At 42.0% G+C, this 17063-nt stretch overlaps 1 protein-coding gene across 4 annotated transcripts in view; it reads left to right on the plus strand.

Annotated features, from left to right (window-relative positions):
* ZC3H12B (zinc finger CCCH-type containing 12B) overlaps positions 1-14077 on the plus strand; it is a 479271-nt gene extending 465194 nt beyond the window's left edge. For all 4 annotated transcript variants that reach the window (XM_064367730.1, XM_064367731.1, XM_064367732.1 and 1 more), the window contains 4 exons: positions 3446-3585; positions 5089-5323; positions 5967-6073; positions 7850-14077. In XM_064367730.1, coding sequence (XP_064223800.1) covers positions 3446-3585; positions 5089-5323; positions 5967-6073; positions 7850-9270 — 1903 coding nt within the window. In that variant the 3' untranslated portion in view covers positions 9271-14077. The remainder of the gene's footprint in view (positions 1-3445; positions 3586-5088; positions 5324-5966; positions 6074-7849) is intronic.
* The last annotated feature ends 2986 nt before the right edge of the window (positions 14078-17063 follow it).

Here is a 17063-nt window from a genome sequence, read left to right on the forward strand (position 1 = left end):
TGACCTCGTGATCCACTCGCCTCGGCCTCCCAAAGTGCTGGGATTGTAGGCGTGAGCCACCGCGCCTGGCCCCTTCTGATTCTTATTGGACATTTGGTGTGCCTCATGAAATGCTTCAATGTCCGGCCTGGCATGGTGGCTCACGCCTGTAATCCAAGCATTGTGGAGGCCAAGGCGGGCGGATCACCTGAGGTCGGGAGTTCAAGACCAGCCTGACTAACATGGTGAAACCCCGTCTTAAAAATAAATAAATAAATAAATAAAAATATAAAAATAAATAAATAAATAAGAAATGCTTCAATGGCATACTTTTATTATATTTTAATGGGATGCTATAGGTATCTTACTTTTTTTTATTGACATAATTCTCAGTATGTTAGGAAATCTCAGAATACAAATATATCGAAATATTAACAGTGTTTGTCTCTGGATGGTAGTAAAACAGTTGGATTTTGAAGTTTTTTTCTTTATACTTTATGTATTTTCCACATTTTATACGATAACTATATATTACCTTTTTAATGATGAAATATATACATATGTGTGTGTGTATATATATATATGTATGTATTTCAAGACAGTGTCTCACTCTGTCATCCAGGCTGGAGTGCAGTGGCATGATCTTAGCTCACTGTAACCTTAAACTCCTGGGCTCAAGTGATCTTCCTGACTCAGCCTCCCAAGTAGCTAGGACTACAGGTGTGCATCACCATACTTAGCTAATTTTTCTTAGAGACAGGGTCTCACTCTGTTGCCCCGGCTGAAAAAATATATTTTTTTAAACAAACAATTTGGCAGTATAAAATATAAAGTTGCAGTATCTAACAGCAAATGGTACTCTTATATTTATGTCTGACTTAGACTGTTCGGGAGAAGATCATAGCACTGCAGAGCCAAATGAAATTCCATCCCCTTCCTTCAAATCCCCCCTCTAATGGCAATTCTGATAATTTTCCCAAGTTCTGTTTTTCTTTATACTTACCAGCACTGTAGCAGTGGGAAAATTCACAACTGGACATCTTCTCTTCCTGACTGTTTCATGCTGAGTTCATTCAATATTAACCCTTTAAGCACTGTGGCCTTGCATGATTTCCCCATTGTTCAACTTTTTAGGAGTCAGTGGTAGTTATCTCTAAGCCTTGGAGTATACTGACAGCTAAATATATTTTCCTTTTGTTTCTTAAGTGCTTTCAACTTTCAGTTGAGTACTATAATTGCTTCATGGTACTCATTAGGGACTTTTAAACATGATTAGCATATGCTTGGATATGTTAATAAAAGCATTTAATGATTTTTTGCAATTTGCCTCAAGAGTGATAAGGCAGTGAGAAGTTTTCCAGTACAAGAATTGATGAGGCCCCTGATATAATATATGAATTCATCCAAAAGGAACAGTATATTGGAGTTAATTTCTGTAGTAGTTGAGTGAGCTAGTGCCGGTGAAAAGGTGAGGAATCCAAAGCGAGAAGCCCCGTCACATTGTCTTAATTAGCCTTCTCACAAAACAATTCTTTTCTTCTCATCAGTCTTAAAAGACAATAGCCACTTGATTGTAGTAGAATTGGTACATGTACACCCATCTGTTAACATCCAAGCTGTTTAATTAACTATAATTTAGTGTGATTTATGTATACGCCAGAGCACTAGATACCATGCTAAGAGATCATCTGATTTTGTAAAATTTTTGTATAATTTTCACAGCCACACCAGGCCCAAATCTAGTGCATCTTTTCCCAATTTATCTGCAAATTTTATCTCGCCCAATTTCTGTTTAAATGATTTCTTTTTGGCTTTTTTTTTTTTTTGAGACTGAGGTTCGCTCTTGTTACCCAGGCTGGAGGTGCAATGGCGCGATCTCAGCTCACTGCAACCTCTGCCTCCTGGGTTCAGGTAATTCCTGTTTGGCTTTTTACGTGTTCACAATGTTTAATCCTACAAGTAATTCTGATAGAATTTTTTTCTCTTTTATATCATGTTCTGGTTATAAAAAGAATACTTGAATTTCTTTTTTCTTTTTAATAGGATAGGTTCTCGCTATATTGCCGAGGCTGGTCGCAAATTCCTGGGCTCAAATGATTGTCCCACCTCGGACTCCCAACGTGCTGGGATTACAGGCCTGAGTCATCACGTCTGACCAGAAATATTTGATTTTTTGAGGATATTTTGGAATTAGAGAAAGAAAATAGATCATGTAGAGCAACAATAATTATTAATATTTTCATGTATTTATTTCTTGTATTTTTTCTAAGCTTATACATAGATTTTCTTCTACAAAATTGAGATTACATTATATATAGTCTGTAGTTTTTCTTTTCTCTTTCAGAATTATGAGCATTTCCTACATCTTAAAATTTTCATGAATATGATTTTTGTTGGTGCATTATATTTAATTAAATGGATATACGTAATAAGCATTTTCAGTGAGCATTGATGTGCATCTTTTTCGCTGTTGATGTTATTTTTGAAGCTTAATATATATGTGCTTAAGACTTGTCTCCTGGCCGGGTGCAGTGGCTCATGCTTATAATCCCAGTACTTTGGGAGGCTGTGGCGGGTGGATCATGAGGTCAGGAGTTCAAGACCAGCCTGGCCAACACAGTGAAACCCTATCTCTAAAAAAAAATTAAAAATAAAAAAAGTAAAAGACTTATCTCCAATTAATGCTCTATATAAACTTTAAAGCTCTGGTAACACCTTTACATTTTTTATCTTTTGTGAATATCTCAATCCTTGAAAAGAAAGTGGTAGCAGAAACAGAAAGAGAAGAGAGAAAATGGAACTAGTGATAGGAGATAGCTATCAGGGCTACAATAAATTGAGAATTATTACTAATCATCTATGGCCCTGAATGAAGTTTGTAATAATAATGGCAAATTTGTAACAATTAAAAAGAACTTGATTTGCTCTTTAAAAAGCATATTACTTGGCATTATCAAGAATGTAAATGTCATGGCTGGCCTCATTGGCTCACACTTGCAATTCTAGCATTTTGGGAGACTGAGGCAGGCGGATCACCTGAGGTCAGAAGTTTGAGACCAGCCTGGCCAACATGGCAAAACTCGGTCTCTACTGAAAATACAAAAATTAGCCAGGCATGGTGGTGCACGCCTGTAGTCCCAGCTACTCAGGAGGTCGAAGCAGGAGAATCATTTGAATCCAGGAGGCAGAGGTTGCAGTGAGCCGAGATCATGCCACTGCACTCCAGCCTGGGGGACAAAGTGAGACTCCATCAAAAAAAAAAAAGAAAGAAAGAAAAAAGAAAGAGAGGAATGAAGGAAGGAAGAAAGGAAGGAAGGAAGGAAGGAAGGAAAGAGAAAGAAAAGAAAGAAAAAAAGAAAAGAAAAGTCTATTATTAATACCTTGGTACTAAGAAAAAGCCTGCTTCAGGTATTTCTTTGCTACGTATTATCAATCTTGTCTCCTCTTATTCTCTATCTTCCTAAAGCCATGGGAATAAAGAAGAATTCTCCTGCAGAGGAATACAACTTGCTGTGGATTGGTTTCTAGATAAAGGCCATAAAGATATTACTGTATTTGTGCCTGCATGGAGAAAGGAGCAATCCCGCCCTGATGCACCAATTTCCGGTACTGTGTCAAATAAGACATTTCTTCTCATCTAGAGACAAATCTGGAAAGATAGTCTGGGGAGAGATTGATGGTTCCAATGTAGATATTTATTTTTCAAAGTTGTTAAGTATATTTGAAGTATTTTTATTAAGTGTATATTTGAAAAGATTTCCAAATAAAGCCATCATTACTTTGTGGCATCTGACAGTTAATAAAGAAAACTTCAATTCAGCAAAAGATAAAACACAAAAGTCTGGTACCTAGGGCCAATGATATTGTTAAGGGCCACAAAAATGTCTTAATTTTATTTTCTTCTCACATCAGAAGAAAAAATTGAATATAATAGCAATGCATGTATAATGATGTATCTAGCTGGGTTATCCTTGGCTTTATACCAAAGCAATTGAAAATGAAGTATTTCATATTTAATATTTCTCTTTTTTGTGAGACAGGGTGTCACTCTGTCACTTAGGCTGGAATGCTGTGGTGTGATCATGGCTCACTGCAGCCTCTACCTCCCTGGGCTCAGGTGATTCTACCACCTCAGCCTCCTGACTGGCTGGGACTACAAGCGTGTCCCACCAAGCCTGGCTAATTTTTGTATTTTTAGCAGAGACAGAGTTTTGCCATGTTGCCCAAGCTGGTCTTGAACTCCTGGGCTCAAGCTATCTGCCCGCCTCAGCCTCCCAAAGTGCTAGGATAACAGGTATGAGCCACCATGCCCAGCCAATATTTAGCATTTCTTACAGAGGAAGGGGCCCAGGAAGGCAAAAATGCCTAAGGTGCTCAAAAGTCATGATGCAGTCCTAATGGCAGAAGCGTCTCTACATTCATTTACAACTGTCTTCTGAGCATCAGCTATTGCCGGATATGTCTAATGAGAAAGTCCAGTGAATGGCTGTCTCAGTTGTGTGTGAAGCTATTTGCCATCTGCTTAACAGGCTCTTGAGCCTCAGTCAGAATAGATCCTAGCCCTGCTCAAGCCCAGTCAGCAAACTTTTTTGCCTCAGCAATTAGGAGACCAAAAGGAAAGGGGGTCAGCACTCACATGCTATAGCTTGATGTTTCACCCTAGTTTTGGCCTTCCCTCAGGCAGAAGCCAAAAATGTAAGTCCCTAGGAGAGATGCTTTAGTTTCCTCCTGACAGACACATCCTCAGTACTTCCCTGTTAGAAATCAACAACCAAAAACCTGGTGCTTTGGCCAAAGGACAAAACAAGCATCAAGAATGCTAAGATATCAATGTCCCTCTCACTCTTCTTGGTAGTTTTTAAAACTTAGATGTCATTGAATCCAGTTCCTTCATTTTATCAAAAAGAAGACTGAAGTCCAAAGGGGAAGATGACTTGCCTAAGGTCATACTCCAAATTGATATAATAAGCCAGGAACAGGGCCTACTTTCCCTCTAAGGGCACGTAACATTGTCATCTAGTACCAACTTTTGCATTTTTAGTATTGAGGTAATACTGTTAATTTCCAAAGATGATTTCTGCTCTGTGGCATATAATCATATTTTGACAGATCAAGATATTCTAAGAAAACTGGAGAAAGAAAAGATTCTCGTCTTCACGCCATCCCGAAGAGTCCAAGGCAGGAGGGTTGTCTGCTATGATGACCGGTTCATAGTCAAACTGGCTTTTGACTCTGATGGCATCATTGTGTCCAATGATAACTACCGAGACCTTCAAGTTGAAAAGCCAGAATGGAAGAAGTTTATAGAGGAGCGGTTGCTGATGTATTCTTTTGTGAATGACAAGTGCGTTTCTTTCCACTAGGCCTATATCCAAGTTATCAGTAGGAATAGACTTCATTTCATTTTAATAAACATTTACCGAACACTTACTGTGTATCATACATTTTGCTGGTTGCCATAGAGATAAAAGGATGAATAAGGAAAAGGACTCACCCTTAAGGGGCTCAAAGTGTAGTAGAGGAGCGAAAGAGACAACCACAATGTGTTGCTGTAAGAGCTATAGTTAAAAGTTGTTTCTTAAAATTGCTTTGTCTATATGAAGTAATAGAAAAAGGCATCCGAGAGGAGACATTTCAGATCAAGTTTACAGATGGAGGAAAGGGGGCTGCTAGGCATGACAGGGGAGGGGGATATCATGAATAAAGTTATGAAGGCATGAAAGTGGGTGGCATATTGGGGAACCAGCAAACATGCCAGCATGACTCGAACATATAGTTCATGGAAGAATGATGAACAGGGAAAATCATCCTTTCTATGTGATAAAGTGGCAACAAAGGGAAGAACTGCTCTATTAGCAGAGGATAGACTCGAGGCAGGAAGGGCAATTAGAAGGCTGTGACAGCAGTACAGGCACGGAAGTCCGAACGTCTAGTAAGGAGTAGAGGACAAAAAGGAAGACAGTCACCTCTTGCTTACTTCCTTTCAGATTTATGCCTCCAGATGATCCTTTAGGACGCCATGGCCCAAGCCTTGAAAATTTCTTAAGAAAGAGACCCATTGTTCCTGAGCATAAGAAGCAACCATGTCCTTATGGTGAGTACCTATGCACAAAACTAAGTTCTGTACCACAGAAAACATAAGGATTCTGTGAACACTTTCCTCTTCCAGGTTTCCCTTTCAAATGGGAAATCCTGGTTTGTCCCCTGTCTGTGAGTTAAAGTTTGTCTTCATGTACACTGTTAGGTAATTAAAGAAAAATCTTAGAAATTGAATGAGGAAAAGGTAGCTAGAATTGAAGGGAAGATTAGTTGTCATTTGTGACAATAGCACATGTGCTCTAGCTGCCTATATCCTGAACTATGTTGCTGTGAGCAGGGAAATAGAGAAACCTATATGGCCTGTGGAAGCAGAAAGAGCAATACCAAACTGAGTTTGGCCCCAAGATGAACATGTGTCTCAGGCAGGTGACTGGACCCTCTGTCAATTGATACTGATCTTTCCTTTAGATCTGTCCTTTCCAGGTTTTGTTTGTTGTTTGTTTGTTTTAAACAAAGTCTCGCTCTGTCACCTAGGCTGCAGTGCAGTGGCACAGTCTTGGCTCACTGCAACCTCTGCCTCCTGAGTTCAAGCGATTCTTCTGCCTCAGCTTCCCCAGTAGCTGGGACTACAGGTGTGTGATGCCACGCCTAGCTAATTTTTGTATTTTTAGTAGAGACAGCGTTTTACCATGTTGGCCAAGCTGGTCTCAAACTCCTGACCTCAAGTGATCCACCTGCCTCGGCCTCCGAAAGTGCTGAGATTACAGGCATGAGCCACCATGCCCAGCCCAAGTTTTTTTGTTTTTTTTTGTTTTTGTTTTTAAATAAATATAGTTTTCTAGTGTTTTCATGGTCTTACCCAAATCCCTCTGATACAAGGTTTGTGCGACATGGGCTGCTTGATCTGAGGCTACTTTGGATGTCTGTCCTTTTTGGATGATCATTTGTTTTGTGGGGTGTTTTGGTTTTTGTCCTCAACATTTAAGTCACAGAGTACTTTCATGTTCATTATCTCATTTAATCTATACAATAACCCTATAACATAGGCATGATGATCAACCTTGTTTACAGAAGAGGAAAATGAGGCTCACAAAATATAGTCACTTACCAAGATCACACAGCTAGTAAGGGACATAGTTGGAATTGAAATTCAGATCTGACTGGACTCCAAACCTGTGCTCTTTGCACTGCGTTATGCTGCTTTCAGTTACTCTGTGCTGCTTCAGCATGCAGATTATGCCTAGGCAAAGTTGTGCGTTATCAAAAACTTAAAGCTTCTCAACTGCTCAGCTTTAGCTTTTTTTTTTTTTTTAAGACAGGGTCTTGCTCTATCACCTGTGCTGGAGGGCAGTGGCATGATCATGGCTCACTGCAGCCTTGACCTTACAGGCTCAAGCAATTCTCCCACCTCAGCCTCCTGAGTAGCTGGGACTACAGACGTGCACCACCGCGCCCAGCTAATTTTGTTGGCATTTTTCTTTACAGATGGGGTTTCACCATGTTGCCCAAGCTGGTCTCGAACTCCTGGGCTGAAGTGATCCACCCACCTCAGCCTCCAAATTGCTAGGACTACATACATGAGCCGCCGCATCCAGCCAGCTCTTAGCTTTTATGCTACAATTTTCTCCACAGCTTTCCACTTTCTCTCTCTCCTCACAGTGTGTGATGCCTCCTTGGTGTTGTCTGTCTCTCATCTTTGTGGACAGTTAATTTTCTGCCTTTACCCCAAGCAGTAAAACCCTAATCTGAGTGACCAGATTGTTACAACAGTTTCTGGCATGGAGGGTTACATCACTGAGAGAGAGTCTTACCCCAAGGCATTATTTTTCAGGCAAAAAATGTACCTACGGCCACAAGTGCAAATACTACCATCCGGAGCGGGCCAACCAACCCCAGCGTTCGGTGGCTGATGAGCTCCGCATCAGTGCCAAACTGTCCACAGTGAAAACTATGAGTGAAGGCACCCTGGCCAAGTGTGGCACAGGGATGTCTAGTGCCAAAGGTGAGATAACCTCAGAGGTCAAACGTGTGGCTCCCAAGCGCCAATCAGATCCCAGCATCCGGTCTGTGGCTGTGGAGCCTGAGGAATGGCTGTCTATTGCCCGTAAGCCTGAGGCTAGTTCTGTCCCCTCTCTTGTGACTGCCCTAAGTGTCCCCACAATCCCACCCCCTAAAAGCCATGCAGTAGGTGCACTCAACACCCGTTCGGCCAGCAGCCCAGTGCCAGGATCTTCCCATTTCCCCCACCAGAAGGCCTCTTTGGAGCATATGGCCAGCATGCAGTATCCTCCCATCCTGGTTACCAACAGCCATGGGACCCCTATTAGCTATGCTGAGCAATATCCAAAATTTGAATCCATGGGGGACCATGGCTACTATTCAATGTTAGGCGACTTCTCCAAACTGAACATCAACAGCATGCATAATCGAGAGTATTACATGGCTGAAGCAGACCGGGGGGTGTATGCCCGGAATCCTAACCTCTGTCCTGACAGCCGTGTGAGCCATACCAGGAATGACAACTATTCCTCTTACAACAACGTGTATTTGGCTGTAGCTGATACCCATCCTGAAGGCAATTTGAAGCTGCACCGCTCAGCATCCCAGAACCGACTTCAGCCTTTTCCTCATGGTTACCATGAAGCCTTAACACGAGTGCAGAGCTATGGCCCAGAGGATTCTAAGCAAGGCCCTCACAAACAGTCAGTCCCACACTTAGCTCTGCATGCCCAGCACCCAGCAACTGGAGCACGTTCCAGCTGTCCTGCAGACTACCCCATGCCTCCCAATATCCATCCTGGGGCAGCCCCCCAGCCAGGCCGTGCCCTGGTGATGACTCGGATGGATAGCATTTCTGACTCCCGCCTCTATGAGAGCAACCCTGTGAGGCAAAGACGACCTCCCCTGTGCCGGGAACAGCATGCCAGCTGGGACCCGCTGCCCTGTGCAACTGACTCCTATGGCTACCACTCCTATCCCTTGAGTAACAACCTCATGCAACCATGTTATGAACCAGTCATGGTACGGAGCGTGCCTGAAAAGATGGAGCAGCTTTGGAGGAATCCTTGGGTTGGAATGTGCAATGATTCCAGGGAGCATATGATCCCAGAGCACCAGTATCAGACCTACAAGAACCTCTGCAATATTTTCCCTTCTAACATCGTCCTTGCAGTGATGGAGAAGAATCCCCACACAGCAGATGCCCAACAACTGGCAGCCTTGATTGTTGCTAAGCTTAGGGCTGCACGTTGATATGACATAGTACTTATTTCTTTATACAAATATGAATATTAATACTAATAATACACGAATACAATTATAGTAACTAATAATTTGTGTTGCGCTTTACAAGTTAGAGTGTTTACATCATTTGAGCGCATAACCATGTGAGGTAGGTCTTAATAACATCCTCTTTTATAGAGAAGGAAGCTGAAGCTCAGTGAAATTAAGTGGCTAGCCAGGGTCACACTGCTAGCAAATGACCAAGTCAAGACACACACCCAAGTCCTCTAATTCTAAGTCCCATGCCCTGTTGCACTGCACCATGCAGGTAATGGAGGACAAAACCCAGGGGGAGAGGTCTAGACCCAAGAAACCCCAGAGGATTCTTTCTTTCTTTCTTTTCTTTCGAGACAGAGTCTCATTCTGTTACATAGGCTGGAGTGCAGTGGCGTGATCTCTGCTCACTGCAACCTCCGCCTCCAGGTTTCAAGCGATTCTAGGGCCTCAGCCTCCCGGGTAGCTGGGATTACAGGTGTGCACCACCATGCCCAGCTAATTTTTGTATTTTTAGTAGAGACGGAGTTTCACCATGTTGGCCAGGTTGGTCTCAAACTCCTGGCCTCAAGTGATCTGCCGCCTCAGCCTCCTAAAGTGCTGGGATTATAGGTGTGAGCCACCACGCCCAGCCTACCAGAGTTTTCAGTCACATATTCTATATTACAAAGTATGGATGATATATCCAATTTAGAGAGCAAAAGCATTAGGATCAGATCATATGTTGAATTAACCTTTTAGGTTTTTTCTAATAGAAATATTTAAAGCTATTTAAAAGTAAATGCATACTTTATTGCATGGATATCTGATCATTCAGTCTTTATTAACCAAGCTATAGGGTCACATTGAAGCTTCTAGAACTATATTTTAAACCTATTATTAGCAATTATATTGCATGTATGAATGTATATATTTGGTTTGAGATGTGTACGTATCTCTGTATAACCTTTCATATAGTGATAATGAGAGGGTAGGCTCTACGCAGTCCTTAGTCTATAGCTGTATAGGTCACTAATCTGACTTGATGATTTTAAGTCACATTTCATAGTTTCAACTAGTTTTGAGAGTGAAATTATATGGCAATATTTGAACATTGCTTTCTTAGGCACCAGAGCAAAGCAGCTCTATTTCCTTTGCACATTTTACTTGCCAACATTTATTAACAGTTCTTAGCTTCCAAGTCTCTTCACCTTAGCAAATTAGGGATCAGGTTGCACTCTTCTGCAGAGGAACTGATGGTTAAGCTCACGTTCCAAGCATAGTATGTGTGTGCTACACAAGCTCAGAAGAGTTTGACAAGGACCAGGGGATTTACCACCACAGTCCACTTCCCTTATCCCAGGAGAGATGGCCAAACCCATGTGGCATTAAATGGTGAATAAAAAAGCTTCACTCAAGGAGGGACTATTGGATGCTCTTTGGACTTCCGACCTACGCAGTTTTCAACATCCCAGGATGAGATGTAATGGAGGACAGTGCATAGCCATGTAATCCACTTTCCCTTGCTGTCCACCCTTTGGGTAATAAGGTCAATCATTGGTGGAACAGAATTTCTTTAGGAAACAAACCCAGGGAATTTGCTAGGTGGAAAAAGGCAGTTTCCAAAAGGGGATACTGCATGTTTGCTAGTAGCTGGCTCAGTTATGCACTTTAAATCCACGCAAAGAGAGTGCATTTGCTGTTAAATAATTGTTAGATATTAGAAGGCAGGACTTTCGGTTTAGGCAACACCATTTGCGCAACTTGTACCTTGCTCAGGGTGGAAAACTTTGTAGCTAAATGCCTCTAGAAGAGGTGTTTATTGTTTTTTTTTTTTTAAGCTGCACTAAAGGAATTCCCTTTTTGATTCCATTGTATATTTCAATATTTCGAACCATGACCAGCTCACTATTTCCTGAGCTGGAACTTGCTAACTTCTATGATCGTTTTTTCATGAAAGTTGAGAAGGCCGGGCCTTGGCCTTTTGTTTCTTCATGAGAAGGTATGACACTGCCTATAAATGTTTCTTACTGTGAAACACTCTGAATGTGAGGCTGTAGTCAGGGTTGTTTCTGGTGGTTTGACAATGGCTTGCATGCTGCTTTCTGGCTTTCTGTCTCTGTCCAAGTTGATCAATACTGCATCTTAACCAATGTTTCACTTCAGTTAACCACAGCTTTACATTCTATCTCCTATCCTCTGATCTTCATATACCCCAGCATATTGAAAAAATGTACAAGTATTTTCTATCAGGTAGGTCCATAGAGGGACAGTTGCCACTGCAGTGCTTGCTATTTCACACAAACACCATTTCATACGTTCAACTTCTTAGACATTCTAAATCGGCCCCGGTGTCTAAATCAGGGTACTTGACAATCTCAGATGATGCTACTGCCTATGTGCCAGTTAGTTCATCTTCCTACCAAAATCATCCATGGCACTACAGTATCCACTAGCTGTACAATTTATAGGGAAGCACAAGATTAATCTTGTCACCTGCAATCATCTTGAACATGTTCATATTTAGTACTCAAAAAATTTGTAAGCTCCTCCCAATACAGGAAATATTTTTTAAGGCAGCATATGTATTTCTGATTTACTAAAAACAATGCCATTCTCCTCTCATTCTTCTTTTTGGTATGAACCAAAAGCGGCTAGGAGCAATGCCTCAAATAACCAGAAATGACCTTTTGTTGATACAAATTGTATCTCTTTTTTTCCTGATTGTATAGAAACAAATGTACAAAACTCACCTTAAGCTAGGTTTGGCACTGAATTTTCACCATGATGTTTGTGGCACTGTGTGTCACAGGGAAGTAGCTCAGGGGTTGTGAGGGAGCTTTTATTTCTAAAGGGCAGTAGTAATTTATAGACAAAGACAATTTTTCAAGGCCTCTTTATTACCAGTGCACAGCTATCATGTGTACAATTTCAAGCATTATATTGCATAAGTTCTCTTTAGCCTATTAAATTTAATATGTCCTTGCAAAAAGGATTTTGTGTAAAAAGTGTCAGTGTTAGTGAATCATCTGCAAGAATCTATAAATGGAGCTATATAATTGAATACGTAAATACAGCATGGTTCTTAGTTATTAGAGAAAGATTTTCTTTATATTGAGGTCTACACACTTCTTGACTTTCCATTTTGTCTGTAATTATGAAACAGCAAATAATAAGGAAGCATTGGGACCCCCTCGGATGCCTTGATAATAAAATCAAGCTTCCTTCATGGGGCTAAGCATGTGTCTTTCAGAATACTTACCTCTAAGAACTCAGCAGGGGTTACTACAAAGTGTTTTGTGTGGTTTTCAAGAAGCAGTATATTTTGCGAGAGATGCTTTGTAATTTTAATTATTTCACTGATTTTCTGACCTCATAGCAAGTCTGTGCCTGTTGAGGCCTTCAACTTTGTAGCTTTTCTGAATTTTTTTCTTCTTTTTGTGATTTTGTTGTTGTTTTCATTTTGATCTAAAGGAGAAGTGTGACCCCGGAGTGGCATGGTCAATCCAGGGCACCCTTTCTGTAAGACAACTCAAAGGAAAAGAAGCCTTTTCAAAGGTAATATCGAGCCATTGCACTGTCTCTTAAGGTGCCAGGTATGGAAGGGAGAATGACAGATGCCTTATGGAAATGGTTACAAAACTTCTCTTCTTCTAAGTAATAAAATACATAGCATGATTTTCTCTCTCTCTCTCTTTCTCTCGCTGTCCACCCCCTGCTAGATTCCAGAATACTTCACTTCTCTAAAATTCACTTTTTCTACTTTGGAATAAATTATCTTTATAGAGTAATTCAAACACTGATTTATTTCCATTAACCTTTGGCCCTGAGTTTTCTTCGAACATAGAAGAGTTCATTTTGAGAGGCGCTCAGTTACCATTCTATCTGTGCTGTACGTGTGGGACTTTGTACAAATGCCTTTTGAGGGCCAAAAATTTCAATACACTTTGTTCTACTTTGTGAACCAGGTCTGGATCTGCACAGAGAAAGTAATGCTGAGCTGTCCAAAGAGCCCGCTCAGGTCTCTCTCCTAACCCTTCTCTGCCTTTCCCTAGTTTGCTTATCCTCAGGTCTGACACTGAGGAGTGCATAGTCTTCAACTGAAATGGCACTACAGTTACTTCTCATTGGAAACAAGTGTATTTCTGGAACCTGCTTGTCTAAAATAGTCAATGCCTTTGTAAAGACTCAGTATATTCAATATCTATTGTATGGTAGCTAGCTATTTACATAGATTGACTATTTTTAGTCCTGGTTTGTGTATTGTTGAGCTATAGTAGTTTGCTTTATCCATTTGTGGGATTAAACAATACTGTTTAATGGTTGTAAACTTTTATAAAATCTCTTTGGGTTTTTTGTTTGACCCAAACATAATGTAAGTCTCAATGACAAAATACACAAAGTTAACAAGAGGTGAGTGAAAATATAGCCCTTCCCCAGTTTTGTCTGCCCCTATAATGCACGTGCATTGCTTTGTATATGCTCTCACTAGCATGAATGTGCTATGACTACTTCATGAGGTTTCAATTTGTTTCACCTATACTTGTGATGGAAAATGCTGTATTACTGACAACAATGAACTGTAACCACAGTTATTTACTGCATAAACTATTTGTCTACTAACTACTCATGGCTCTGTTTCTTTAAGAACACCAACAACAATGGGCCAGGTGCGGTGGCTCACGCCTGTAATTCCAACACTTTGGGAGGCCAAGGCAGGCGGATCACCTGAGGTCGAGAGTTCGAGACCAGCCTGGATAACATGGCAAAACCCTGTCTCTACGAAAAATAAAAAAATTAGCTGGGCGTGTTGGCACGCGCCTGTAATCCCAGCTACTCAGGAGGCTGAGGCAGGAGAATCACTTGAAGCCGGGAGCTAGAGGTTACAGTGAGCTGAGATCATGACACTGTACTCCAGCCTGGGTGAGAGTGACTCTATCTCAAAAAAAAAAAAACACCAACAACAAAAGCCATATCACACATACATACATATACTCCAGCAGTATGCTCCTAAGTATTAAATGTATATCCTTGCGACTTATATTTTGAGATAAACTATAAAGGCAGGGATCTCCCCAAATGTGTCCATCTGAATTTTAACCCAGTAAGCATATGTCCTCAAATTTTTGAAGACTAACGGTTCCAAGTGCTAATCAAACTGGTGTTCCCTGCAGGGCAGGGCTGGGCCACCAGTCAGAACCAGGTGGGGGGCCCAGGGCCCAGACTTAATTTTTGTGCACAGCCTATAGTTTCTCCCCTGAATAGCCTCAGGGCCACAGAGACATCATCTGCTGACTCAGCCGGAATATCAGAGCCAAAAGGAGCCTAGCATCCTACAATTCACACTCAGAGGGTGCTCAGCTGCATCAACCACTTCAGGGTATAGTGCATGAACTGAGGCTCCAAGACTGTTGAAGAATTTTGACCAAGGCCAAACAGAATTAGGGGCAAAGGCAGGGCTGGAAGCCCAGGCCTCATGACTCCCAGGCCAGTAAGCCCTTTATTATAGTGGAGTTGGTTCTTCCCTTTCTGGAGCCTCCTACCCAACCTCCACTGCACTCCAGGCCAGTCTCATTCTAAAGGTAGAGGTGGCCATCATGGCTGCAGCAGAGCCCAGCCTACGAGCCTTTGGAAGAGACTATTTGTGAATCTGAGAATCTTTTTTTGTGAACATCCTCCATGGGACTAAGAGTGCTCATCTCTCCCCACCTTTTTCCTCTTCTGTCTCTTACTCTTCCTGTCACATTCCTCGGGCATACAAGTAGCAGGTTGCTACTGAGTACCGAATAGGGGTCTGGCCTATACTAAGCTAGGCAGACAGAAGAGGAACAGTCCATCTTGGAGAACTTGCACTCTAGTGGAGGAATGAAGCACACTCAGAGAATAAACTAAGACATTAACACTTCCTTGGAGGGCAGTGGCAGCGTGAGGGTAAGGAGAGAGTGGTAAGAAAAACTAGAATTCCAAGAAGGAAGAATCAACAAACATCCAGTGCTTCTGCCCTACTCTCAGATGGAAAATAGTCTGTTCATATTCCTCTCCATCTCCCCCCTGGCCTCATGGATTACCAAGTCCTTCACATCACCATGTTCTAATATCCTGTACCCTGCACTGATACCCCCAGCCACGCTTTCTCAACCTCTCCAGACTTTGCCTTCCTTCTACTTCTTGTTCTGACTAGTAGCTTTGCCTTTGAAGATCCAGTGCCAATGTTACCTCCTCTATCAAGCTGTCCAACCTCCTGGTCCAGCCATTGTTAGTCCCTCTCCACAGTGGGCCTAGCATGAATATTGAGCAATACCTCTTAGCCCTTGTCACTCACTTTGGCACACAGTCTCTACCACAAAACAGGGAGTTCCTTGGGTGCAGGAATCATGCTCTTTGCCACTGATGAATTATCTATCAGAGGGGAATCTCTGAATTACTGTTGTTGAATAATAATATAATCTATGCTCCCTTTCCTTGACCCCTATCCCTGTTTCCTAGTTAAATGTGTGCATTTCAGGTTGGGCACGGTGGCTCACACCTATAATTCCAGCACTTTGGAGGCTGAGGTGGGAAAATCACTTGAGGCCAGGAGTTTGAGACCAGCCTGAGCAACATAGGAAGACCCCCGTCTCCACAAAAAATTTAAAAATTAACCAGGTATGGTGGTACACACCTGTCATCCCAGCTACTCAGGAGGCTGAGGTGGGAGGATTGCTTGAGCTTAGGATTAGAGGCTGCAGTGGCCCATGATTGTGCCACTGCACTCAAGCCTGTGAAACAGAGCAAGACCTTGTCAACAAAAATAAAAATGGAAATTGTGTGCAGTTCAGACTTCCTAATGAGTCACTGATGTCTAATCAGAAAGAAAAGGTCCATGGGCACTAGGCCAAGTAAGGCTGTTTCCTGACAGCACCACTCCCCACCCACCAACCCCTGCCATCTGAAGCCCTTCAACATGCCCTCAGAGCTCCTAGGTTCCAGAAGGGTAATAGCCAACAATGACCCTTGGCTCTTACTCTCTGGACCTGGACTAGAAATGAGCTCATGTAGTCTGCTTCTCATCTTTGTATCAGTCTTCGAGGGCCAGGGGAAAGCATGACAATGGGTTTTTATACAGAGACCTGAGTCCCAACTTCAAGGCTTACCAACCCTGGCACGAACCCACACCATTCACACATACAAAGCTTGATATGTTTTAGACAACACTTTCCCATCTATTGTCTGTTTTGATCCTCTGAAGCATGGGAGGCAAATATTATCTCCCTGTAGGTGAAAAAAACTGTGAAATGATTTGCCCAAGGTTGCTCCCCTTAAGTGGTGGAGCTTGCCTGGAACCCAGGTCTTCGGTGAGCGTTTTCCTGTATACCAGTCAGTGCATCTGAAACTTCAGTGTGCATGAGTCACTTTAAGGGCTTGCTAAACCATAGATTGCTGTCCACTCTCTTCTGATTCAGGTCAGGAGTGGGATCCATTAATTTGCATTTCTAACAAGTACCCAGGTGATGTTGATGTTGCCAGAAAACACTGATCTATACCAACCCATTAACTTGCTCTGTGGCCTTGGGCAAATCCCGTTTTTTTTTCTGCCTCACTGTCTGAATGCATACAATGATGGGGTTAGACTAGAACTGTGACTTCCAGATCTTATTTTTAATTAATTAATTTATTTATTTATTTAGCAGCAAAACCCATCTTTCTGGCCGGATGCGGTGGCCTGAAATCTCAGCACTTTGGGAGGGCGAGGCGGTTGGATCACCTGAGGTCAGGAGTTTGAGACCAGCCTGGACAACATGGCAAAACCC

Source organism: Aotus nancymaae, unplaced genomic scaffold (genome assembly GCF_030222135.1).
Source record: "Aotus nancymaae isolate 86718 unplaced genomic scaffold, 86718_ANA_hifiasm-v0.15.2.pri h1tg000073l, whole genome shotgun sequence".
In the NCBI taxonomy this organism is placed as follows: Eukaryota; Metazoa; Chordata; class Mammalia; order Primates; family Aotidae; genus Aotus; species Aotus nancymaae.